The sequence below is a fragment of the Nycticebus coucang genome, chromosome 2, assembly GCF_027406575.1.
Source record: "Nycticebus coucang isolate mNycCou1 chromosome 2, mNycCou1.pri, whole genome shotgun sequence".
NCBI lineage: Eukaryota > Metazoa > Chordata > Mammalia > Primates > Lorisidae > Nycticebus > Nycticebus coucang.
In genome coordinates, this window is record NC_069781.1 from 13606441 (window position 1) to 13632338 (window position 25898).

The 25898-nt window shown below is 42.9% G+C and overlaps 1 protein-coding gene across 9 annotated transcripts in view; it reads left to right on the top strand.

Annotated features, from left to right (window-relative positions):
• DENND1A (DENN domain containing 1A) overlaps nt 1-25898 on the top strand; it is a 536096-nt gene that overhangs the window by 348949 nt on the left and 161249 nt on the right. For all 9 annotated transcript variants that reach the window (XM_053562936.1, XM_053562903.1, XM_053562912.1 and 6 more), the window contains one exon: nt 23603-23728. In XM_053562936.1, the coding sequence (XP_053418911.1) occupies nt 23603-23728 (126 nt within the window). The remainder of the gene's footprint in view (nt 1-23602; nt 23729-25898) is intronic.

Genomic DNA, 25898 nt, shown 5'->3' on the forward strand with positions numbered 1-25898 from the left:
AACAGCCATTTCCCCATGTAGCAGAGTATCTGATGCCAGGACTCTGAATATGGCTGTGTGTCCTCCATCACTCTCCGTTACCACAGGTCTAGACAGAATGCAGTTTCCACTGAGTAGAAAGTAACTGGCTGCCACGCTTGCCACAATAACATCTGACTGCACCTGTCTCGTGTTGCTACACTGTGCTGCCCTGTGGGCAGCTGTCTGAACTACACCCATCCTCCCCGGCCTACACAAATGGGGATTGGGCTTCATGGGAAAGTATGGTTTTAATGTTTCTGGTCTAACCTGTTAGAAGAGCTGGAAAGTTATTCTGACTTACAGAATGAAAGGAGTCGATCTTTCTGGCCCTGTATTGCTGATACGGGGCTAGGATTTGTGTCTTGGTCGGGGAAGTGCTTTACCTGGGGGCCCTGATGCCGTGTCACTGCCAGGAGCCCCAGTGACACTGTGTGGTTCTGTAGAAACTGCTATTTGTTGATGAATGACTTACAACAGAATTTGAAACTTCTCTACTCCTAATTCACCGTGAAATTATTCAGGGAGTCATTTGTATGCCTCATTTGTAACATAATTAAATAGTGGCCCCGTTCATTGACTTGCTCCGCTGGGCACTGTGTCACTGACCTCTCGCTTCCTCTTCACCCCACTCTGAGGGGAGGCATCGTCCTCTCTCCCACTTTACCCACAGAGCTAGAGGGAGGTGGAACCAACGTGTGAAGCCAGCCCTGTGGGTTCACAGGGCCCTGCTGCATTCGAGGTCTCATTCAGTTAGCATCTCAGCCCCAGAGGGTAGGCATTCTCTCCTTTTTTACAGGGCAAAAAGAACCTTAGTGCATGCCTTGCCACAGATCCTATGACTGGTTAGGAGCAGAGCTGAGATTGGAAACCTGATTTGGGTGACACCAAAGCCTGTGCTGCCTCCACTGTGTCTACACTGCCTCCCTCTGAGGCAGCGAGAGGTGACAGAACTTAGGAAGATGAAACTGCCATACGGATGCAAGAATTGCAGGTAATCAGGTCAGGACAGGGTACGTGGTTGGTGTCCTAGGTCCGGGTGGCCAGAATTTAATAGTTCTTTTGGTCCAAGGAATCTGAGACTACCATCCCTATTTCCTTTCAGTGAGCTAGTACCTCTTTAAGCCATGGTGTCTTAGGCACGGACCAGGCAATTGAATGTGGGACGTGAACCTGAGGCATGTCAGGTGCAAAAAATGGCCAAGAGCTATGGGGCAGCATGAGATGATGGTGACTAGCAGCTCAGAAGGTATGGAGTGGACTGACTGGTTCCACCTGCACTGTTCTGATCCCATGCTGTCACTGAGTAGCAGAAGAAGCAGATCTTCAAAGAGTATATGCTGGTAGAGGACACAGATGTGTCAGTTACGTATAAATTACAGTATAGCGTAATAGGAACCACAGGGAAACAGGAAGCAGGCACAGAAGGCCCAGGGGAGAGAATAACAAAATTTGGGGGAGTATAATGGAGGCTTCCTAAAGATGGCAGATGCTAGGATGCCTTTTAAACATAAATGAGGGGCGGCGCCTGTGGCTCAAGGAGTAGGGCGCCGGTCCCATATGCCGGAGGTGGTGGGTTCAAACCCAGCCCCGGCCAAAATAAAATAAAATAAAATAAAGATAAATGAGGTGGCCTTAAGAAACCACAGTAATTTGGGTAAGTTATGTTCTCCCTCAGAGCCTCAGTTTCCCACTTTGAAAAAGGAATCCTAGGCCTGCTCTTAGGATTATTGTGGCATATAATAATGAAGGAATGTTCACTAAAAGCTTTCCACAGTGCTTGCATGTTGTCAGGGTTCAATAAATGGTACCTGCATTTGTTTTTAATTAAAATTATTGTTGATTATTGCAGGCAAGATTCAGGGGACAATGAATTCCTCCCATGTCTTGACAGTCTCAGCCTGTGCATTGGGACCTCCTGTCTGCAGCTAGTCTGTACCAGGGCTGCGAACGTTCTGTAGCAGTGGTTTCCAGCATGGGGCTCTAGATTAATTACGGATTCTCAAGATGGTAGTGGGGGCTGACAGGGCTCCAGAAAGTACTTACTGTATTTCAGTGGATTCATAGATCTGAATGATGCTACGTGAGCCCTCAATTTCTCAAGAGGAGAAATTATTTCCTTTTCGTTTTTATGTCCTTGCATTTGGCATAGGACCTGATACTTTTGGTGTATCAGCACGTCCATCCTTGACCTTACAGTCTCCCCTTTTGTCAAAGCTGTGTATTAACTACACGTGACAAATTCTGCTTCTTAGACATTTTGTAAATCTCATCCTCTTCTTCATCCCTCCAAACCAGCACCTAACCCAAGCTCTTACCTCTCTCCTGCCCTTTTACCAGCAGCCTCAAAACTGTTGTGTCTGGCTCCAGCCTTGACCTGCCACTCATCTTCTTCATGCACCAGAGTGACTTTTTTCTAAAAATATAAACTGAACTTTATTTCCCTCTTACTTAAAACTGTTAGAAAAACAAATACAATTTTTTAAAAATCTTTTAAAGACAAAATGTCTTTCCATAACTTCCCATTGTCTTGCAGATTCAAGGCATGTTCCCTTTGATGGATTCGGAATCAGGCAGACTGGTGTTTAAATCCTGGCTTCTTATTGACCATGTGTTTTTTTTGTTTGTTTGTTTTTCTTTTTCTTTTAAGAGCTAGAGTCTTACGTTGTCGCCCTCGATAGAGTGCTGTGGCATCGCAGCTCACAGCAACCTCCACCTCTTGGGCTTAGGCAATTCTCTTGCCTCAGCCTCCCGAGTAGCTGGGACCACAGGCGCCCGCCACAATGCCTGGCTATTTTTTTTTGGTTGTTGTTGTTATTGTTGCAGCTTGGTCAGGGCGGGTTCGAACCCACCCCCCTCGGTATGTGGGGCCAGCACCCTACTCACTGAGCCATAGGTGCCACCCCTAACCATGTGGTCTTGGGGAAAATTGCTTAAGCTCTCTGATTCTTAGTTTCCTCTTAAGGTTGTTGTGAGAATTAAGTGTAATGTACATGATATATTCAAAACATGTATCCTATAAGTGCAGTGGGTGATAGTTGATGATGAATTATGGATGTAACTGATGGTTAGCATGACATGCAAGGCCTCTTTCACCACACGATCCTCCCATTTTGGGGAGAGGGGGTGTTTCTGTAGCTTTGGCCCTGTCCCCTCCCTGCCTCAAACTGTATATTATATGTTGCTTCAGAACTTAGAACTTTGCAAATAGGGGTGCTTTTGTCCTAAATGTCCCGCCTCATCTATTAATTTTTTACTCATTCTCAAGACTTACTGTAAACATTGTTCTTTTTTTTTTTTTTTTTTTTTTTTTGTAGAGACAGAGTCTCACTTTATGGCCCTTGGTAGAGTGCCATGGCCTCACACAGCTCACAGCAACCTCCAGCTCATGGGCTTACGCGATTCTCTTGCCTCAGCCTCCCGAGTAGCTGGGACTACAGGTGCCCGCCACAGCACCCGGCTTTTTTTTGTTGCAGTTTGGCCGGGGCTGGGTTTGAACCCACCATCCTCGGCATATGGGGCCGGCGCCCTACTCACTGAGCCACAGGTGCCGCCCAACATTGTTCTATTTTTTAAAAATATTCCCTGATCACTTCAAATAGATTTGAGCATATCTTTCTCTTTCTCTATATCCCTAGCCCCTTGTGCTGCTTATATAATTATACTGATTTATCACCCATTTCTGTCCTTTGCCTTTTAATTGTGAGTTCTTTGAGGGAAGGAATCAAGTTTTACTTTTCTTTGTTTTCCAAGGATCTAACAGCCACTGAATAGATAGAAGGGTAGACGGCACATATGGGTTGGGTTATTTTGGTAGATGAAATCTTGCAAAGCATGGCATCCATGCTGGAAACTTCATTAAAAGAGGCCTTGGTTCTGCTCCTAACCACAATAGAATAATTGGAATGGGATTAATCCTCCCACCATTAACAATTAAAACTCTGGACAAATATGAAAAGAACTGTTTTCCCATCGTGAACAATAGGCAGTTCGGGACCGTGATCCCTGAGAGAAAGGAAGTAAGGGAGAGGAGGCCTATCCCACTGCTTTCTGCCGTGAGGAATTTTCTGGACACTGGTTGGTGCTAGGAGGGGAATCCTCAGCAAAGCACACTAGTCTTACTGAGTTGAAAGTTTAAAGAACTGTTTGAAGGAGAAATGGTTTAAGTCTATGGGTGAACTCTATTCAGCAAAAGAGTTCCAGAAATCGGAATCGACTCACCTGCTAACACTCATCTGCCCATTTGTGGGGTGAAACTCCTGACAGGGGGCTACAAGATAAATCGTTCTCAGAGCTCACACAAATCTAGGGATTATTCTAGTTCTGACCAGCCAGAGTAAAGAGATCGTACTGAGCTCTCAGGACAATCACAAGTGACTTTAGGAGGCCATGACTTGATAGTAGATCTCAATTAGCTCTAGAGTAAAGGTTATTTTATCCCCACCAGGCAGAGCTTAAAACGTGGCCTGAGAAGCATAAGACAGGGGTTTGGGGGTGTTAGTAATGTGCTGGTTTTTAGCTGAATGCCCATTACACAGGGAAGAAGTCATCAAGCTTTTCGCCAATAGTGTGTGCCTTTTTGTGTGTGTATGTTAAACTTAAAAAATTTTAAATAAACCTTTTCCTTTTTTGAAAAAAAAAAAAGCTTTTAAAAGATCAGTCTGATGGGTAAAAAATCTAACCACCTGTAAAAATAACTCTCTGTAAAAGAAGGCAACAAAATCTAACACTCAACAACATGCATTCACCGTATTTGACATCCTATTTTGAAAGTATAAGACACATTGAATATCAGAAAAATGTCACCCCATTGAAAATTAGTCAATGGAAACAGATTCAGAAATGACAGATATTATAGAATTAGTAGACAAAGACCTTGAAGCAGATATTATAAAGATTAGAAACATGCTCATGAGCAAGACATGATTGTAAGAGGGACTTTACCTAACAAATGCAACCAGTGTAACCTGGCTTATTGTACCCTCAATGAATCCCCAACAATAAAAAAAAAAAAAAAGAAAGAAAAGAAAAGAATGAAGATTATGGATAAAATTAAAATATTTAAAAAAAAAAAGAAATATGCTCATGAATTTAAAGGAAGATATGATCTGCTGATCTAAATAAGGAGAGAAATGGAAGATATAAAGAATGAAACAGAACATCAAAAAGTAACAAACATAATACCTGGAATGAAAAAAAATCACTAATGGAATTAAAAGATGATGCAACACTGCAGAATAAAAGATTAATGAACTTGAAGACATGGCAGTATGAACCAGAGAACAGAAAAAGACAGGAAAGAGTTAATAGAGCTCAGTGTGACTCCATAACACAACATGAGGAGGACTAACATACATATACTTGGAGCCCCAGAAGGCAAGGAATGTGGAGAGAGGAAAGAAAACTTACGAGATTATGCCTTTAAAAAAATTTTTTTTGGTGAATGATAAAGCTCCGAGAAGCTCAATGAACCTCAAGAGTAATGGACCCAACAAAACTCACAAAGGCACACCGTGATGATTATTCAAGACCAGTGGTAAAGAGAAACAGTTTAAAGAAAAGACAGAGGAGAAAGAAGTAATTACAACAGGCTTTTTGTTGGAAACTATGTAAGTTATTCCATAGTATAATGGAATAACATTTTTTTGTTATTCCAAAATATAATGGAATAACATTTTTTTTTTTATTTTTTGTAGAGACAGAGTCTCACTTTATGGCCCTTGGTAGAGTGCCGTGGCCTCACACAGCTCACAGCAACCTCCAACTCCTGGGCTTAAGCGATTCTCTTGCCTCAGCCTCCCGAGTAGCTGGGACTACAGGCGCTCGCCACAACGCCCGGCTATTTTTTGGTTGCAGTTTGGCCGGGGCCGGGTTTGAACCCGCCACCCTCGGTATATGGGGCCGGCGCCTTACCGACTGAGCCACAGGCGCCGCCCTGGAATAACATTTTTTAAGAGATGAAAGAGATCTCAGTCTTTTAGCTAAGATCAAGTGAAGAAATGAAAGAAAATTGTCAACCTAGAATTTTCTAACCAGTGAAAACATGTTTCAAAACTGAAGGCAAAATTAAGACTTTTGGAGACAAAAAATGAGAGAAATCATTGTCAACAGACCTACATTATAGGAAATGATAAAAGAGGTTCTTCAGGTAGAAAAAAATGATACCATAGAGAAGCTTGGACGATAAGGGAGTAAAGCAAACCAGAACTGGTCAATTTAAAAGCCTTTCTTCATTTTTAATTTTTATAAAGGGTAGTTGAACATTTAAGATAAAAATATCAAGGTATCAGCTACTTGGGATACCGAGGCAAGAGAATCGCTTAAGCCCAAGAGGGTTTTTTGTTTTTTGTTTTGTTTTTTTTTTGAGACAGCCTCATTATATAGCCCTTGGTAGAGTGCCGTGGCGTCACAGCTCACAGCAACCTGAAACTCTTGGGCTTAAGCGATTCTTTTGCCTCAGCCTCCCCAGTAGCTGAGACTACAGGGGTCTGCCACAACGCCTGACGATTGTTGTTGTTGCAGTTGTCATTATTGTTTAACTGGTCCAGGCTGGGTTCAAAACTGCCATGCTTGGTGTATGTGGCTGGCACTGTAACCACTGTGTTATGGGGGCACCAAGCGTAAGCCCAAGAGTTTGAGGTTGCTGTGAGCTATGATGTCACAGCACTATACCGAGGATGACATAGTAAGACTCTGTCTAAAAAAAATAAAATCAAGGTATTGTGTGTTATTGCATATATAAAAGAAAATGTATGGCAATAACCACAAAGACCAGGGTGGCAGTGGAGAATAGAAGTGTGCTGTTGAAAGGTTTTTAAGTTACCTGCATGTGTAAATTGGGATAATATTACTTGAAGGAAGATGGTATTACATTAAAGCTGTGTATCGTAAACCTTAGAGGAGCCACTAAAGGAGAAAAAATAAGACAGAGATATATAGCTAATAAGTCAATATTGAAAGTTCACAAATATTGGGCGGCGCCTGTGGCTCAGTGAGTAGGGCGCTGGCCCCATATGCCGAGGGTGGCGGGTTCAAACCCAGCCCCAGCCAAAACTGCAATAAAAAAAAAATAGCCGGGCGTTGTGGCGGGCGCCTGTAGTCCCAGCTGCTCGGGAGGCTGAGGCAAGAGAATCGCGTAAGCCCAAGAGTTAGAGGTTGCTGTGAGCTGTGTGACGCCACGGCACTCTACCCGAGGGTGGTACAGTGAGACTCTGTCTCTACAAAAAAAAAAAAAAAAAAAGAAAGTTCACAAATATTAATAGGGGAAAGAATAAAGGAACGAAACAAAATGGAGCAAATATACAATTTGCAAGATGATACATTCAACAATATCAATTATTAACCTTACAAGTTCTAAATAATTTTAAGAGATTATCAAATTATATAGGTAGTAAAAAAGCAAGACCCAATTATATGCTTACTATAAGAACTCTGATGAGTCAGGTAGATGAAAAGTAAAAGGATGGAAAACATATGCCAGGCAAACGTACACCCTTTTTAAAAGGTGTGAATATAGATCGGCCAATATTTGAAAATCAATCAATTTCTCAATAGCTTAAGAAGGAAAATGATATGAAAACATGCAAGAAATATATTTTAGAAAAATTCAGCACCATCCATGATAAAAGATCTTCGGAAACTAGGTATCCTCATTCTGATACCATCTAGGAAACACCCACAGCTTACCTCATACTCAACAATGAAAGACTGATTGCTCCCCCGCCCCCCAGAACAGAACAAAAAAGAGAAATTTTCTTCCTGTTTCTATTCAACATTCCACTGGAGGTTATAACCAGTTGACCAAGACAAGGAAAAGAAGTAAACCCTAAGGATTAAAAAGAAGTAAAATTGTCTTTATTCAGACAACACGATCATGTACATGGAAAATCCTAAGGAGTCTCATAAATGAATTTAGCAAGGGTGCAGGAAAAAATCAGTATACAAGAATCAAATGTATTTCTATATACTAGTAATGAGCAATTGAAAGATGAGATTTTTTTTAAAGTACCATTTAAAATAGCATACAAAACACAAAATACTTAGGAATAAATTTAACAAAATATGTTTTAAGATTTGCATCCTGAAAGCTATAAAACATTTCAGAGAAAAAAATTTTAAAAACCTAAATAAATGGAGAGATATCCCATGTTTTGGATTGGAAGACTCAATATTTTTTTGACTCAATATTTTTAAGATGTTGATTTTCCCTAAATTGATCTATAGCTTCAATATAATCCCAACCCAAATTTCAGATGGCTTTTTTTTTTTTTGAAAACTTGACAAGCTGATTCTAAAATATATATGAATATACAAAAAATCTAGAATAGCCAAAACAATGTTGAAAAAGAAGAACAAAGTTGTAGGACTTATATTACCTATTTTCAAGAGCTACTATAACGTTATGGTAGTCAAGACAGTATAAATAGACATATGGATCAATAGAACAAAATGAAGAATCCATGATTAGGCCTACACATCAGTGGTTAATTGATTTTTTTTTTTTTAACAAATAATGCCAAAGTAATTCAAAAGGGAGAGGAGAGGGAATCCCCCTCACAACAAATGTGCCAAAACAACTAGATATTAAGATGGAGAAAAGTGAACCTTGATTTTCACGTCATGCAATTATTATTCAAAATAGATTATAGACCTAAATATAGAAGCAAAAACTATCAAATGATGGGCAGAAAATATAGGAGAGAATCTTCACCAACTAGGGGTAGAACAGATTTCTTAGGATATAAGAAGCATCCATCTTAAAAGAAAAAAGAAAGAGGGTTCTTAAAAGAAACCCTCTTCAAAAGATTATTTTAAGAATGAAGAAGCATAGCAAGCCTCAGACTGAGATAAGATATTCCCAATACTTAATATTCGAAAAAGGACTTTTTTCCCAAAATATGTAAACTATTCCTAAAACTCAATGAGCTAGCTCAATTAAAGTGGGCAAAATATTTGAAGAGACGCATCACTAAAAAAATTTCAAATATCGGGCCGTACCTGTGGTTCAAAGGAGTAGGGCTCCAGCCCCGTATGCCAGAGGTGGTGGGTTCAAATCCAGCCCCAGCCAAAAAAACATTCAAATATCCAATAAGCATGTGAAAAGATACTCAGGATTATTATTCATGAGAGTACAAATTAATATCACAATGAGGTAACACTGTATACTAAGTAAAAAGCCTGAGAATTTCTTATAAATATGTATCATAAACATGTTAGTATATGGCCAGGCAATCCCACGCCTAGGTGGGAAAATGAAACTTACATGCATCTACGTGTGTGTTTTATCCGCCCCCAACTGGAAACAATCCAAAGTCCTTCAACTGGTGAATAAACTAACAGTGGTGTGCTCATAAAATGGAATACTACTTAGCAATGAAAAGAAACTACTGATCTAACCAGCAAAATGGGTGAATCTCGGGCGGTGCCTGTGGCTCAGAGGAGTAGGGTGCCAGCCCCATATACCAGAGGTGGTGGTTCAAACCTGGCCCCGGACAAAAAAAAAAAAAAAAGGTGAATCTCAAAAACGTTATGACGAGCAAAGGAATCCACTTACACTACGTATGATATAACAGGAAAAACTATAGACTAGAAATTATAGACTAGAAAGCTATAACTATAACTAGAAACTATAGACTAGAAAGCTGAGTGGTTGCAGGACCATAAAGTGGCCCAAGGGAAATTGGGGAAGAGATGGACCATGTACCTTTTGATTGTGGTGATAGATGTATAGCTGTAAGCACCTTTTAAAATTCATAGAACAATTCACTAAAAGAGATGAATTTTTATGTATATAAATCATACCTCAGTAAACCTGATTTTCAACAACTTATCAGGAACTCTTTTGGCCAGGGCTGGGTTTGAACCCACTACCTCTGGTATATGGGGCTACTGCCCCACTCCTTTGAGCCACAGGCACCGCCCTTTTTATCAGGAACTCTTACCACTGCTGATGGAAGTATTAAGTGACATAACCACTTTGGAAAATAATCTAGCAATATTCTATGAAGTTAAACATATGCCTGACATGTAAATCAGCAATTTCACTCCTAAATATTTATCCAAGAGGAATGAAAATATATATCAAAGAAATATATCCAAATCGGCCTGGACATGAAGGTTAGTAGCAGTTTTATTCATAGGAAATAATAACTGTGAACAATACAAATGTCCTTCAAGTGATAGATGGATACTATGTGTTATATTTCTTATTAATAGTATTTTAGAGACAGTGTCTTGCTCTGTTGCCCAGACTAGAGAGCCGTGGTACAATTGTGTTCACTGTAACCTTGAACTGCTGGGCTCCAGCAATCCTGCCTCAGCCTCTGGGTTAGCTGAGACTATAGGCTCATATTACTGTACCTGACCCCTAATGTTATATTATTGAGTCGATATTCCACAGTAACACGCTTTTGATACACAAAATAACAGGAATGATTTTTAAATAGATCACAGTGAGCAAAAGAAGCCAGATACATAGTGTATACATATGATGTCATCTGTGTGAAATTGTAGAAGAGAGAAAGTTAGTTTATGGTAGATGAAAGCAGATCAATGGGTTGCCTTAGGCTGAGATGGAGGAGGCAGGATCTGACTGCCAGGGGGCACGAAGGAACCTCTTGGGAGGAAGTAACTGTTCTGTTTCTTGATTATCACGGTGGCTAAACAGGTGTATACATTGGTCAAAACTCATCAGAATGTACTTTTAAAACGTATATATCCTATTGTATATAATTTTTGACTTAAACACAATTTTACAAAAAGAAGTCGTCTTAGAAATTAATTGTAAAAGGGGGTCCCAGTATTAAAAAGTTTTCAGAATAAGTCTGTGGATTTTCACATGATTTATGACATGAGCAAAGAGTAACAGGATAGCTCTGGCTTTTCACTAGATGCCTAGACAATTTAGTCTCAAATTTTATAATCTTATCTCAGTTAGCTTTTTCTATTCTTAAAAAAAAGTGAAACTGGCAAGGTTAATGCCTCATACTGTGCTAGGTTCCACAAAACCTGCAGAGGTCTTGTTTTTACTAACAAGATTGCATTGTTCCCGAGCTGTGGATTTTGGAGGAGAAATTTGGTGAGAATACTCCAGTTTTTATTGATCTAAGGGCTTGTTTATAGACTTCATGTTTATCTTTAGCCTTGTCTTTCTCCATGTTTCTCGAAAGGCCCGAAACCCTCAGGCTTTGTGCCACAGGGCAGGGCTCCTAGGAGCTGGTATGTGCTCCTACCCCTGTGAGTTGATGCATTTGGTCCCAGAAGTAAAGGACTAGGGTCCTTTTGTGGATTTGATCCTTCTGTCTTGTTAAGAGTATATTGTTAATATTCTCTAATAGATAGCTCTCTGGCAGGCTGAGGAATCAGGAGTTTGAGACGAGTCTGAGCAAGAACGAAATCCCATCTCTACTATAAATAGAAAAATGAGCCAGGCACTGTGGCATGCTCTTAAAGTCTCAGATGCTCAAGAGGCTAAGGCAAGAGGATCACTTGAGCCCAGAAGTTTGAGGTTGCAGTGAGCTACGATGATGCCACTGTGCTCTAACCAGTGCGACAGAGTGTCTATCTCCCAAACAAAACAAAACTCTCATTCAGCAGGCATTTCTTGAGCACCTGCTATATGCCAGACCTTACACCAGGGTATCCTGAGTGTGGAGGTGATGAAGACGTGGCATGTGTCCTCAGGGAGGTCCTAGGCTGGTTAGTAGAAGAGCTGATGAAAGCTGGGCTGCCAGGCTTGCCCCTCTTCCCCAACGCCAGTCCATCTTCCAGGCTCAGAAAAAAGGCAGATTCTAGAGCACAGATACCATCCCTATTTCTAAAACCCTTCAGTGGCTCCTTGTTTTTCTCTATGTGAAATTCAAGCTCCAGAATATGGCCCTTTGTAATCCGCTCTCCGCCTGCCTTCCTGCCTCATCTCTTCCAGCTGTCCTACCCGCCAGCAGCTTTGCTTCCATCCACTGGAGCCCCCAGACATTTCTGGTTCAGAGTGTCCCAAAAGCACAGGTCTACTAGCCACTTCAGAAATGGAGATTTTTTTTTTTAATCCATTTTTTATTCAGCCAAAGGTTTTTGCACACGTGCTTAGTGTGTTGGGCCATAAGGACTCAGAGACATGTAAGAAACAGTCACCATTCCTGGGAAGGAGACCTGAGCACACTGGGAAGTGAGGCTGGATGCTTGGAGCCTGGAGGTGGGAACGAAAGCATTGTGTGTCTGGCCAAGGATTAACGGGTTAGCGTAACCCAACAAAAGATGAGACCAAAGTAGTTGATAGGAGAGACCAGATTGGGAATGGTCATTAAAAACAAGTTTGAACTTCAAAATTTGGGCAGTGGAGAATCAGCCAAAGTATTTAAGGGAATGATGTGGTAAAATTTGTACCAGTGAATCCCATACTAAGGGTTGAGTGTTAGATCCAGCCGCTTGTTGCTGCTCTGGTTCCTAGAATCTGGCCAAAGCTCCCCCTAACTCCACATCTACTGATATTGGACCAGGGGGTCAGGGGACGGTTTGCTGAAGAGAACTTGGCAGTATCACCTCTGACAAGTACCTAGTTGCTCATCCCTCAAGCTTCTAAGGAATTTCCCATCAGTCTCTTCTGGGTCAGGCCACTCAGTGTCCACGACAGCATCCACTTCGTGACGTGTGAATTTCATGCAGAATGGGAAGGAGCGTGACGATCCAGCGAGCCTTGCCCTGAACGTGTGTGTATGATTTGTCAACAGCCGAGGATTTTATGGGAGTTTATGGGACTTCATTAAAGATGCTGGAGCAGGAGCTCTGTGGGACATCAGAAGAGACCTCAGCAATAAACCGCAATTCCAAGCTTTGGAATGCAGTAAATGTTTAAGAGACTTCCTTCCTTTCATTACTGAATTTGACTTTACTTTTATACCAGTAAAGAGTTGTGTTTTATTGGTTGAAATTTCTTGATTCCGTTTTCCCCAGGTCTGTTTAAAAGCTACATTTTATCTTTGAGGATGTTTGGCTCGCGGAGAAGGAAGTGCTGCCAGCGAATTCAATTAACCGGCAGAGCTCACAGACGTTGTACACGGATTTCTTTTTTTCTTCTTTTTCACAACTGCTGCATAAACACAGCTGGGTTTAATATTTGTCGTAACAAAGATTTAACTTGAATCATTTTACTCTGGGTAATTAATGCCTGGAATCTTGGCTACTTTTTTGTTCGTTTGTAATCCTCTGCGTTTCTGTGCTCGCGCTATCTAGATAATGAAGTGCGCTCCTCTAGGTCTTTGCCCTGCCTTAAAACTGCTTAATATTTGGCCGTTCCCACTAGAGAGCAGATGCTTTTCTTTGCAAGAATTGAATTTCTGTCAGCTCTTTTATGCATCATGTGTTTGGAACTGTAAGTGGATCAAGTTGTTCATCACAGCAGGGACACTGCGAAACACATCTATTATACACACTTCCCACCCCCCTTCCTGTTTTTTTTCCTCCCCTGAGGGGGTGGAGATGCCCTGATCCCCTCAGGAGATATCTTACTCTATGCGGATGTATCCGTGTGATCCACCGTGGATCTGGCCCGGCTGCATCCCTAAGCCTGGAAATCTATATCCATTCTGCCCAGCATTGTTGCTGAAACCAATCCTGCTTTTATCTTTGTAAACACCAAGCACTTCATTAACTCCCAAGTACACACCGCGTTTGGGTCACTAAATAAATCCACTAGACTCAGCATAATGAGTGACATTTCAGTAATTGATGCCCTAGAAAATGTTAATTGTGAACCCATGATTCTTTTCGATGCTAAAATAAAAGCTTGGGTAGTTTTGGCTTTGGTGTTGGGCTAGAGTGGAAGAATAGTCACCATCTTTTAGGCTCCTACTGTGTGCCAGGCACTGTGCTAGGGGCTTTGAAAATCTTGACATTTAATCTACATAACAATGCTGCAAAAAAAGTAGGGGAAGGTACTTTATCCCCTTTTTATAGGTGAAGAAATGCAGCTAAGTAACTTGCCTAGAGGCATCCAGATAAACAGCCAGCAGCACTGGAATTTGAACTCAGGCTCTGTCTGAGCTCCGGGCAAATCAATGTACTGTGGGGTGTTGGACTCCCTACCCCCGTTTGGCATTCACTGACATTCATTCACTGGTTGATCAATCAAGGCACTGATTTATTACACATTTATTACATGTCAACATTGTTCCACATCAAGTGTCAAGATCAGTTGGCATTTGTAAACACCTTTGTATCCATCTAAAATCTGCAATTCTGGTAGTAGTTGGAATAGTTTGCCTAGTGTCACTTTTCCCATCAGAGCTCAGTTCAATACAACCCTACTTTACCAAGCAACCTGCCATTTTCTTGCAGTTTTATTTTGTGAATTTCATCCCTCCTTCAGCTCTGAACTGATGGTTAAAATTTCCAAATCTGGGGCGGCGCCTGTGGCTCAACGTGTAGGGCGGCGGTCCCATGTGCCGGAGGTGGCGGGTTCAAGCCCAGCCCCGGCCAAAAAAAAAAAAAAAAATTTCCAAATCTGTGTGTTTAGTTGGTCAACACGGCTTCGAAAAGCAGGCATCTTGCTGATATTCTTGCTGTGATGTGTTCATCTTTTGGGCCTCAGATAGTGGTTCTGAGGGCAAAAATGTATTTTGGTGCATTCTTAATAGATGTCATTCATTTTGCAGGAGTCGTTGTGGGACATTCCCATATCTAACTGCAATACTGTTGATCTGTAGAATTAATTATTGTTAAATGGAAAGGTGGCTTTTGCTCATGAAGAAAGTCATTAGTCTCCCCGTAAACATTTCTAGTTATGATTAACTTTACTGTTCTTCCAAATACTTTCCATTAGAAAAGGCTTTAGTGTTCTGGTTCATTAGAAATAGAGCAACCCCTTTATTTTTGGTTAGCAGTCCATTTTGTTGTTGAAAGATGTTGGTAGTTTTTAAAAACTGGCAGAGGCTATGTTGTAAAAAACATGTATAACTTTCCTTTTGCAAGTGCATATCTGTTTTTTCAAAGGTATCTTACATTTTAATTTTGTGGGTTGTGTTTGCAAGAGAATGCTTCTTGGTTTATTCATGTTGACAACTGAAAAGCCTTAGACCTAATTAAAAGAATTTCCACGAGCACCTTTACTGAACCATTTCATTACGCGGCACTGCACAGATTGCATTGTGAAACATGGTGATAGTTTAAATCTGACCTTTAAACCTGAACTGCCAGAAGTATGGGGAGAAAACCCTTCTTTGAAAATATGTGTATGTGTCTGTGTATGTGTATATATATTATATATATATATACTTGCATGCACATATTTGGTTAGAAATAATCTTTTTATTGAATGACCACCTAATTAATACACATTTACTTTAAGCTCGGATCTCATAGTCTCCTTTAGCTTGGGTAGAATTGTCTAGCTACATTAATTGTGTGTGCATGTGGCATGTTAAAGCTAAATTGTTGTACAGGGAAAACAAAGACAATTTCACTTATTCTGGGCAAAAATATAAAGTATTTGGAGGAAGGTGAGATTTGCAAATAGATTTTAAAAAATGAAAAAGTCCTGGGTGGTGCCTGTGGCTCAAAGGAGTAGGGCGCTGGACCTATATGCTCAAAGTGGCGGGTTCAAACCCAGCCCTGGCCAGAAACTGCAAAAAAAAAAAAAAAAAAAAAAAGTCTTTTCTATTGTGTGTTTCTGTTTCACATGCTGAGGGAGGTGCTCAGATTAAACTCATGGGGAGGGGGCTGGCATGCCCTTGTGTGTGCAGGACCCCTCCAAGCTTTATTTGGCGGATAGTGGAAATGGGCCTGTTTTGGTTTTAAAATTGTACTTTTTCACTCTAAAAATGTCATTCTGAGGACTTGATAGTTCGTTCATGGATGCTCGACAGAGCCATTATAGCACTTAATGAAGTAGCCATTCACATAATGAAAATTGATCCTTTTTGTCTGACGAAAAGCTGTTTAGAATTCTAACTCTTGCTGCTAACTTTCTGACTTACACAGCAGCCCATGAGTTGTCAAGAGAGATGGAGGGAGCAGAGATCTGGGCTCATAGGGTCACAGCCAGCCCCAGCTTGGAGCTCTGCATAACTAGCACAGCCCTTACTCTCCCATGGAGAACCAGGAGCTACTAGGGGAAAATGGGATGCAGAAGAAGCAATTAAAGACAGCTGAGGTCAGGGAACAACCATGTTCTCAGGAAAGGAACAGAAAAGCAAGGAATGAGAGGAAGCAATAATGGAGATATATTAAAGTGGGGGGAAAAGTAAACCAGTGGCATGGACAGATAAAATTTTCTGGGCTAAGAAACCCCTAGCAGCACTGAGAATTGATGCAATAGCACAGACCTTGGAGTGAGAAAGACTTGGGCTTGACTTTGGCTTCTGCCCCTTGCTGTACTACCAGTGTGGTGTGGGCCTGGGTCTCGGTTTCCCCATCTGTATAGCGGGTATGGAAGCAGTTGCCATGGCATTTGGAGGCTAGTAGGGTGCTTGATAAATACTAGTTCTCGTTCCTGGCTTCTTATGAATTTCTGGGTCTTCTAGAACATATTACTACTGGGAAGGAAAAAGGGTGGGATCACCTTTACATAACAAGAGATTTTGCTTCAAATTTGAAGCCAAGGACTGATGAAACATAAGTAGATACACCCATATAATAGCAATGAAAACTGGCGTTTTTCATTGCCAATGTGAAGGTGACAGGGAGAGCCAATGATTGTGCTCCCCTAACAGATAAGAAAACAGGTCGATAGCTCCTCCCTTCTTCAGACCCAGGCATTCCCTAGGGGATTTTAGAACAAAGCCTTGAAGTCTAGTTTATTGAGGATAGGAAGAATCAACCTGCCTTTGTCCTTAAAGGGGGAAGGAAAATGTGACTCTGTTGCCCCTCTGCAGATGGTACTGAGTGTCTGATTTGTCCCCTCCCCCCCAAAAAATTGTACATATAATATTTTTTAACACTAATTGCAACATCTAGAAGTTAATCCAACTCCCGGAAGAGAGAAGCAGAACCCCTGCACAGACTGATGTGAGCCACACTTTTGAAAGAACTGTGTCTCTAGTTGAAGTGTACGTACTGAGGGAAAGACGGGTCCAGTTTTCTAGACTCGTCATTCTAGCACAACAGACAGATGTCAGTTGGGTTAATGCAGAATGCATCATTGTGTATTGCTGTGTCTCTGAAGGGAAGACATAGTGGAGTGTACCTTGGTCTAGTCTAGAAGGTCTGACTGAGGAAGTCGTGTTTATTTGAGCTGAGACCTGATGAATGAGTAGCAGTTGATCCAGGCCCTGTATTGTCCAACATGACATCCACTCTTCACATGTCACTCTGTACATTTAAATTGACTGAAACTAGATATAATAAAATTTTCAGTTCCTTGGGCCCACTAGCCACATCACTGCAGAATGTTCTCCTGAGCAGTGTTGAATTCTAGGCAAGGGGGTGATGGGAGCTGAGTGTGCATTCCCACAGGAAATAGCTTATTCAAAGGTCCTGGGGTCTGAGGGAGGCCAGTGGGACTGGAGCCCAGAAACAGTGGCTAAAGGCCATGGAGGTGGAGCAGAAGCCTCACATCTGGAAGAATCTGTGGCCAAATCCCATAGGGCCTTGCAGGCCACCTAGAACTTCAGTATTCCTCAGAGCAAGGGTAGGCAGCTAACAGTTCATAAGGTGTCAGCACTGATGGAAAGAGGTGAATAGGATCGTCTTAGAGGTGGACAGTTAATACCATGTCATCCTTAAACCTCCACCCCACTCCCAGACCCTATAAGTTGCCAAGTGATAAAGAAATAAAACTAAATTTGTTGAGTCCTGATATGTATTTCAAAGGTTATCTGCATTCTGCTGAGGAGAAAAATAAGTGAACTGCTGATATATAAAGGACTGACAACAGCACAATGGTGTGTACAATGAGAGAGTCCCTTGTGAAGCAGTAATAAGCTAATTTGTGGCTGATGTGTGGGAGCCCAGCCGAGGTCCCTGGGAGCGAGGCCTCATTCATGGGTAGCTCTGTCCCCTGCATTTCTCCAGCCCATCAGCAAAGGAAGAGGCTCATGCACCTTGAGAGAGGCTATTTTTTTCTGATAGGGGACATCAGAGAAAGTTGAAGGTTTTATATATATATATAGAGAGAGAGATATAGATATAGATATAGATATAGATTTTGTTGAAGAATTCTTTAAAGAATATCCCAGGCTTAGCAATGAGTTTTGAGGCCTCTGAAATCAAGTATGTAGTAGAAGACAAAGTTGAAAATAAAGTTTGAACCAAGTCCACAGAGGGCCTTAAATATCACATAAGGAATTTGACTTGTATCGTATTAGAGCAGTGGTTCTCAACCTTCCTAATGCCACGACCCTTTAATACAGTTCCTCATATTGTGGTGACCCCAAACCATAGAATTATTTTCGTTACTACTTCATAACTGTAATTTTGCTACTGTTATGAATCATAACGTAAATATCTGATATGCAGGATGTATTTAGGCGACCCCTGTGCAAGGGTCGTTCAAACCCCAAAAGGGGTCGTGACCCACAGGTTGAGAGGAAGGAAGTAATAAGATTCTACTTCTTGGTTTAGGAAGATAATTCAATTTAAAGGTTGGGTTAGACCAGGAATAAAATAGAGGAAGAGACACCAGCTCAAAGTCTGTTGCAATGGTCCAATTAAAAGATGGGGGCAAGACATGATGCAAGAGGGACTCTGCCTAACAATTGCAATCAGTGTAACCTGGCTTATTGTACCCTCAATGAATCCCCAACAATAAAAAAAAAAAAAAAAAATGAAATCTGAACTAATTAATAACAAACCAAAAAGAGAGGCCTTCTGGTATATCCATTATGTATTTTATATCCATTACATTTTCATCCTCACTACGTATATATGATGCAGACACCTCATTTTATAGCAAAGGAATTGAATCTCAGAAAGTTGAATAGAGTAGGGAAGCCAGGTTTCTAATCTCAGGCCTCGGTTGGTAGGACTCAAACTCTGTGCTCTGCTGCCTGAGGAGCGCAGTGGGGACAGAGGAGCAGGGGAAGCCCAGACCTAAGAGTTAGGGTGAGCAGTGACCAGAGGAGGAACAGGGCGCAGGGAGGCGTGAAGGTGGGGTGACGCTGCGTTGGTTGCTGGGCCTGTTGAGTTTGCCCTGTTGTACGAGCCTGATCTACTTGCTCCTTTAACTCATTCAGCCTGCAGAGGTTTGTTTTTCTTGTGATTGTGTCTTAGCAGTGGCATTCTGCAGGAGGGAAATGAATGAGGATCAGTTTCTCCCCCATCCTTTCCAGCAGAGACCGGTTTCTTCTAATGATCCATCATTAAAGAATGTGATCCTAGCCTTGCCTCCAAGTGGAGAGGCTCAGCCACTGGAAATGCCTTTCACCATGTCAAAACACTTGCTCGTTTATTCTTCCATTCAGCAGAAAGCACTGAGTGACTGTAGTGGGCCAAGCCCCGTGCTGGCTGCTGGCCCTTCTGGGAACTCGCAGTCTATCAGGAAAGGAAGTGGACACTGCAGCTCCCCAGAGAACCACCTCCACGGTCCCAGGGGACCCTGACTTCATGGTCAGGTGAGGCTCACAGATGGGAGGATATCTAGATTCCCTCTTTCCCTTAACCCAAGGGTATGAGTTATTTGACTATTAAAGAAAAATACCCCATGACCCCATGTGAATTCTTTATTATAAAAGTAACGTGCTTTTTTATAAAGGATAATCAAAATAATCAAGGGTATAAAATAGAAAGTGAAAGCATCCTCTCAAGGGTAAAGTTTTGATAGGCAGCATTTTATTTTTACTACATACATATGTTTACACAGAATCTTTAAGTGATTCATCCAGTACATATTACTCTGTAACTTACATTTCCCCCCATTTGACAGTATTTTGTGGGCATCTTTTCCTGTCGGTTCATAGAGTGCTATGTTCTTTCTAGCAGTTATGCAGTATTGCCTTGTGAGGACAGGGTATAATTTCAGTAGGACCCCCTTGATGGAGATTTGGACAGTCTTTCAGAGGAACATTCTTTTAGACAGGACAGGGAAGAATGAGATAGCTCCATGTTACTGACTTGTGAATGGGCTGGAGAGTAGCATATGCTTCTGGATGGCAGTTCCATATGGCTCACGTATGATGTCACGCAGGGCAGGTGGAAGCCAGGCCTATTGAGGATACCCTGCCCAGACGCCCCTGGGGAGTTTGGATGTTTTTCTGAAGGGGATGGTGGTGAGGGGCAGTGCACTGAAAGATTTTGATGGAGGAATGAAGTGATCAGATTTGGATTTTTCTAAGATTACTAGGACAGATATGGGTGGGTGGCATCGAGGACAAACTGAAAGCAGAGAGCCCGCTTAGGCCACCACTCCACCAGTCCGGGCCAGAGAGGATGGATAATGAGGAACCTCGCAGGGCCAGGGTCACAGGCACAAGAGGAGAGGGTGGAGTAAGGACACATCCGGGTTGGTGTGGATGAGATGTGGGAAATGGTCATGGAATATGACATCTAGTGCAGGAGACTGCTGCAATAACCCAGACGGGACATGGAGGGGAGGGAAGGCAACTTTAGAGAAAAGCTGAGGAATTTGGCTCGGCACCCGTAGCACAGTGGTTACAGCACCAGACACATCTACCCAGGGTGCCAGGTTCGAACCTGGCCCAGGCCTGCTAAACAACAATGACAACCATAACAAAAAGAAAAAACAGCCGAGCATTGCAGCAGGCACCTATAGTCCCAGCTCCTTGGGAGGCTGAGGCAAGAGAATCACCTGAGCCCAAGACTTTGAGGTTGCTATGAGCTATGACGTCACAGCACTCTACCGAGGGTGACATAGTAAGACTCTGTCTCCAAAAAAAAAAAGGCTGAGGAATTCAGTTATGTACTCTCTTCCTTTGCTTTCTCTTCTCCTCCTGTGCCACCTGATTAAAAGGGGAACTGTCCTCATCAGACAGCACCTCCAAATCCCCCCGATGAAGCCCATGTTGACCATTTGACCAGCACCCCTGAGAGTATTCAAGGCCGGTCCATCTTTAGATGTATGTCTATGGGTTATTTTGACCTGAAACTGTCTCCCCCATGTTTATTTAAAGGACAAACACCATCACTAGCAATCAGGTGCATGTATACTTATATTTTCAAAGTGTAAAGAGCTGGTAGGTCAAGACAAAAGCGTCTCCATGTTGCCTGTGAGGAGAGATCTTCAGAAGTCTTGGCCTAAGTGGCCTCAGTAGCCCAGCACCACTTGGCTAGTGTTAGACCAGCTGGGGCAGGCAGGAAGGAACACTCATATTGCTCAGTTACAATCAGCGACTCCTTCTTTGTGTAAAATGGTAATGAGGCCATTAGGAGAGGCTCACCTGAAGTGCAGCGTGGTGAATCCAAGGTAATTAAACACCTCCCGAATGAAAGAGAAAGGCCAGGGAGGGTTAAGTGAGGAATAATCTTCGGCACAGGTGGCCTGACACCTTTGAGGAGCCAGGAGAAGAGTGACAGTGGCTTGCACCATTTCAAAGGAAATGTCACCCTCGTCCCACGGAGGGGCAGGATTTTGTTATTGGGAGGGCAGGGAGTGGGTAATATTTTTAACATTTTAATAAAGCACATTCCTTTTTCATATATCTGTTTCAAGTAGAACGTCCACGGCAGTCTGCCTGGGTGCTGAGTGGCCCACATTGCTCCTCGTGGGTTCTCACCACTGTGACACAGGGGCTTAATGTGTCCCAGAAAAGCAGAGGTCACAGTAAACCAGTTATATATACCCAGGTGTCGAGGTGGACTCCAACCATGCCCCACCGTGCAGCAGGGCTGGGTGGCCCCTGTGGCGCCTGCTCCCCGCCTTCCTTCCAAGGGCGTGGCGTGCCCCTTAGCAGCAGCACGGAGTCTTTCCCTGCACCCGTTAACATTACCATGACTTACTGTGAGCGAGTGCCCTGCTCTGTGGCTTCGTGGGCCCCGTCAGCTTATCTTCCCTGCATAAGGTCTGGCCATAGAGGAGTCCTGTCTTCAATCTCACCTCAAAATCTCTGCTGTCTTCTCACAAAAGCTTGTGCATGAATCTTCACACTAGCATTCTTTCTAATAGCCAAAAAGTAGAAATAGCCAAATGGCCTGCTGATGAACAGATAGATAAAATGTGGTCTGTCCGTACCGTGGGGTATTATGCAGCCCTGGAGAGGAATGCAGCCTGCCACGGGCTGCCACATCATGCAGCTGGTTCAAAGTGAGCGTGATGCTGAGTGGCAGGATCCAGCCACAGGTGCCTCCCTACTGTTAAGCCCACTTCCGTGGAATGTCCAGAGTGGACACGCTCCCAGGCACCAAAGGTAGACTAGTGGCTGTGTGGCTTGCCTGGGGCTGGAGTAAAGTATTATTGGTGGGGAATGGAGAGTGACAGCCACGCGTGTGAGTTTCCTCCTGGCAGGGTAACAAATGTTCTGGAGTTAGACAGCAGTGGTATCTGCACAAGCTTTTGACAATAGCCATGTCCCATATATTTTTCTCACGAGAATAACATCTAAATGAGGGCAAGGCTTGTGTCTGGTTTCACTTACCATTGTACCCACAATGGTAACATATTCCTGGGCATGTAGGAAATAGTAAATATTTGTTGAGTAAATGAATGATTTGAGGTCACTCAATCATTGAGTGTTGTGAAGTTTCAGGGGCAACTTTCACATGGAACACAGTGTGACTGCTGCGCTTTGAATTGTGTGCAATGTGGCATCCTGAGATGAACCAGGGGCATATTACAAAGTCTGGGAAGCTTGATGTTGTCCCGACGTTGAAGGCAACAGCTACCATATTGCACAGTTTTTCTTACTTACATTGACTGATGGGAAAATTCTCTTTTATTCTCACTTTCAGGGAAATCTTTATTTTTTTTGAGCAAATGGTTTGTTTGTAACACGTGGACCCAGGGACTCACGTTTTTCTTTCTTTGCTTTGGCTACTAACAATCTCTTAAGGCAAATTTTGAACCGATTTCTAACAACCTTGTAAGACCTTACATTGTAAGGCTATACATTTATTACCAGCTGCTACTTCTCCATAGCCATCACTTTCTTATTTTTGTTTTAACCTGTTGTGTATATACCTATCAGCCACCATTCCTTCACTGTATGATATGTGAGATGTAGAAATAAGCCTTTTATTTTTAATATTTGCAAGTAGTTTCAAGAGGGAATGGAATTGGAACTAAAAGTCTTTGTGTAATTTGGGCTCAGATTATAAAACTTTGAGTCAGATTCCAACGTGGCCTCTTGTAGGTGTGTGACCTCACCTCTCTGAGACTATTTGATCCTTATAAGATGAGAACACTAATTCCTTCCTCACAAGATTGTTGAAAGAATTATATGTGAAAGTACTTACTTGGCATGTAGTAAGTGGTTAAATAATAGCTTTGTTTTGTTTTTATTAGACTTGCTCTTATAAGAGCAACATTCATTTAAATTCCAAAAACATGCCCTAATGCCAAACACATTTTTGTTCTCCCAGCAGGTGGGGTATAAAATCAATCCTAGCTCCTTAGGATTTTCTAAGGTTCCGTGTGTACTGGGCTTGTCAGCCATCTGCCTTTGACCCTGTCCTCAACATGTGTTTCTTTTTTGTCTGTCACTAGATTTCTTCACTGAAGAGCAGGCTAAAGAAGGTCTCCACAACCACCGGTGATGGCGTGGCCAGAGCGTTCCTCAAGGCCCAGGCCGCTTTCTTCGGCAGCTACCGAAACGCTCTGAAAATTGAGCCAGTGAGTAGCCTCTTGGCTGGTTACAGAATCTGTGTTTGGTCAGGGCCAAGAATCAGACCTCACGGGCCGCAAGAAATCTCATGACCCTTCTGGTTTTTGAATTCACCCAGAAGAGATTGTATGTGTTTGTGGTAGGGGAGAGGTGTTCTCTCTTGGCATTTACCTCTTAGCAGAAGGAAGCCGTGTGGTCATGTGACACACTCACTGCTCCAGTGCCCGCTCAGACCTCCCCCCACTCCACCCTGGGCAGCGACCACCAGCTGCATGTTAGACATATACCAGGCCCGTCATGCTCACTGCTATCACTGGGTATGTACAGTGCACCTGGGGAATGGTGATGATCAGCTCCACTTGACAGAGGAGGAAACTGAGACTCAGAGAGGAGGAATGACCAGCCATCGGAGGGGCCAGATGAGCCCAAAGCCCTGCTTTCCCCTCTGCCTGGCCACCCATGTCCTTTAATGGGATCTCCGCTGTACCCTTGAAAGCAGAGTGTCCTAGGAATTCACTTCTTGCTGGGTCCCATGAGCTGTCTTTATGTACGTGACTACAGGGCATGAGCAGACGGGGAGATGTCTGCTCCCATGGCCCTGCCACCTCTTTGAGCCGAGTTTCCTGCCTTATGAAAGTCATTGTGAGGATATGAAGACATCAGGTCTTCCCTGAAAGCAAAGACAGTCCCAGTTCTCCCAGCTTCATTGAGCAGCTTTTGTTGGATATTTCTCTATTTAACCTACTCTTGGCCTTCTGGCCAAGGAGAGTGGAAAAATTGGCCTAGGGGCCTGGGTCACCACATGTAGGAGAGAATGTTGGTGGCAACCTTGCGAACAGGCCTCTTCTCTCAGTGCATGGGCCTCCCCTCGTCCTGAGCAGGTGAGTGACTCAGCCACACCCAGCCTAGTCAGCGCAGGTGCAAGAATGGGTTGCACTGCCTGTAGGCCTGGGCTGTTCATGTCTGTTTTATTTTAATCCATAGCATTTAATTAGATGAGATGACAAAAGCTGAGATGTCAGGCAATACATTTTATGTAGAAAGCTGAGAATAAAGCAGGATCACACCCCTCACCAGCCCAATTGTTGTATTGGTAAGTCTTTTCTTACCCTGTGACTCCATGGTGTGTGTAAATGAAACATGGAGTGAGGGCCAACACCTCTTCTCCTCACCCAGCACCTACTCTCTGTGGAGTGGCCAGGACGGTGGGTGCTCAGGGAGCATCATGCCGACACCACCCTCCTCCTCGTTTTCCATCCTGCACTTAGGTCTGAGTGCTGAGCAATGTCATGACCACCTAATACAAGGAATGCACTCTCTCTTTTTGCTTCCCAAGAAATACTTCCCTTAGGTTCGTTGTAGCCTGTCAGCTTAAACAAGTTCCTGTGCCCTGTTGTCTCAAAGTAAGGTGGTTCAGATTGTCATGACCTTGGGTCCAGCCAAACCATTCATGTTCAGTGCCGTTCTGAGAGAGGGCGTAATTCAAGGAAGATACTGTTGTCTTCTCTTGAAAATCGGAATGGGACAGCTGTCCCAGTCGTCTCCTTGAGCTGCCGGGATCTGATGGACTTGAAGTATTTCACTTACAGTTCCTCCTTGTCAGTATGCATGTGTCTAGAATCCAGAGGCTGATGAATCTTGATACATATTGGTGGGTACATGATATGAGCACAAATTGCTCAACCAGAGAAATTTAGGGTTGTACCTGTACTTGGCTCTGAACATACTGGGTTTAAGGACAGAACTCCAGAGTTTAAAACCGAGCTCTGCATCTCTTAGCTGCATAAAACCTGAGCAACCCACTTCATCTATTACACTTTAGTTTCTTCACCTGCAGAATGAAGATAAGAATTCCTTTCTTTTCTTTATCTCCAAGTTGTTATAAGGATCAGATGAGCTATAACACACCTCAGGTGAAATGTGAACTGGGACTGATGAGTGAGTTTAGAGCCTCCCTTCTTGCAGTGCGTGTGAAGTTAACTGAAGAAACAAAAGCTCAGAGGCAGGGCCCAGCATGGCCAGGGAGTGGGTCATGTTGTCTCAAGTGGTGGTGGTGGTGGGGGTGGTGGGGGTGTAGAAGAGAGGTTTGAGCCACAGTTGGCAGAGCCCCAAACACTAGGCTAAGTACATGGGAACTTTACCCTGTTGGGAGCGCAGGTTTTTGAGCAGAGATGTCAG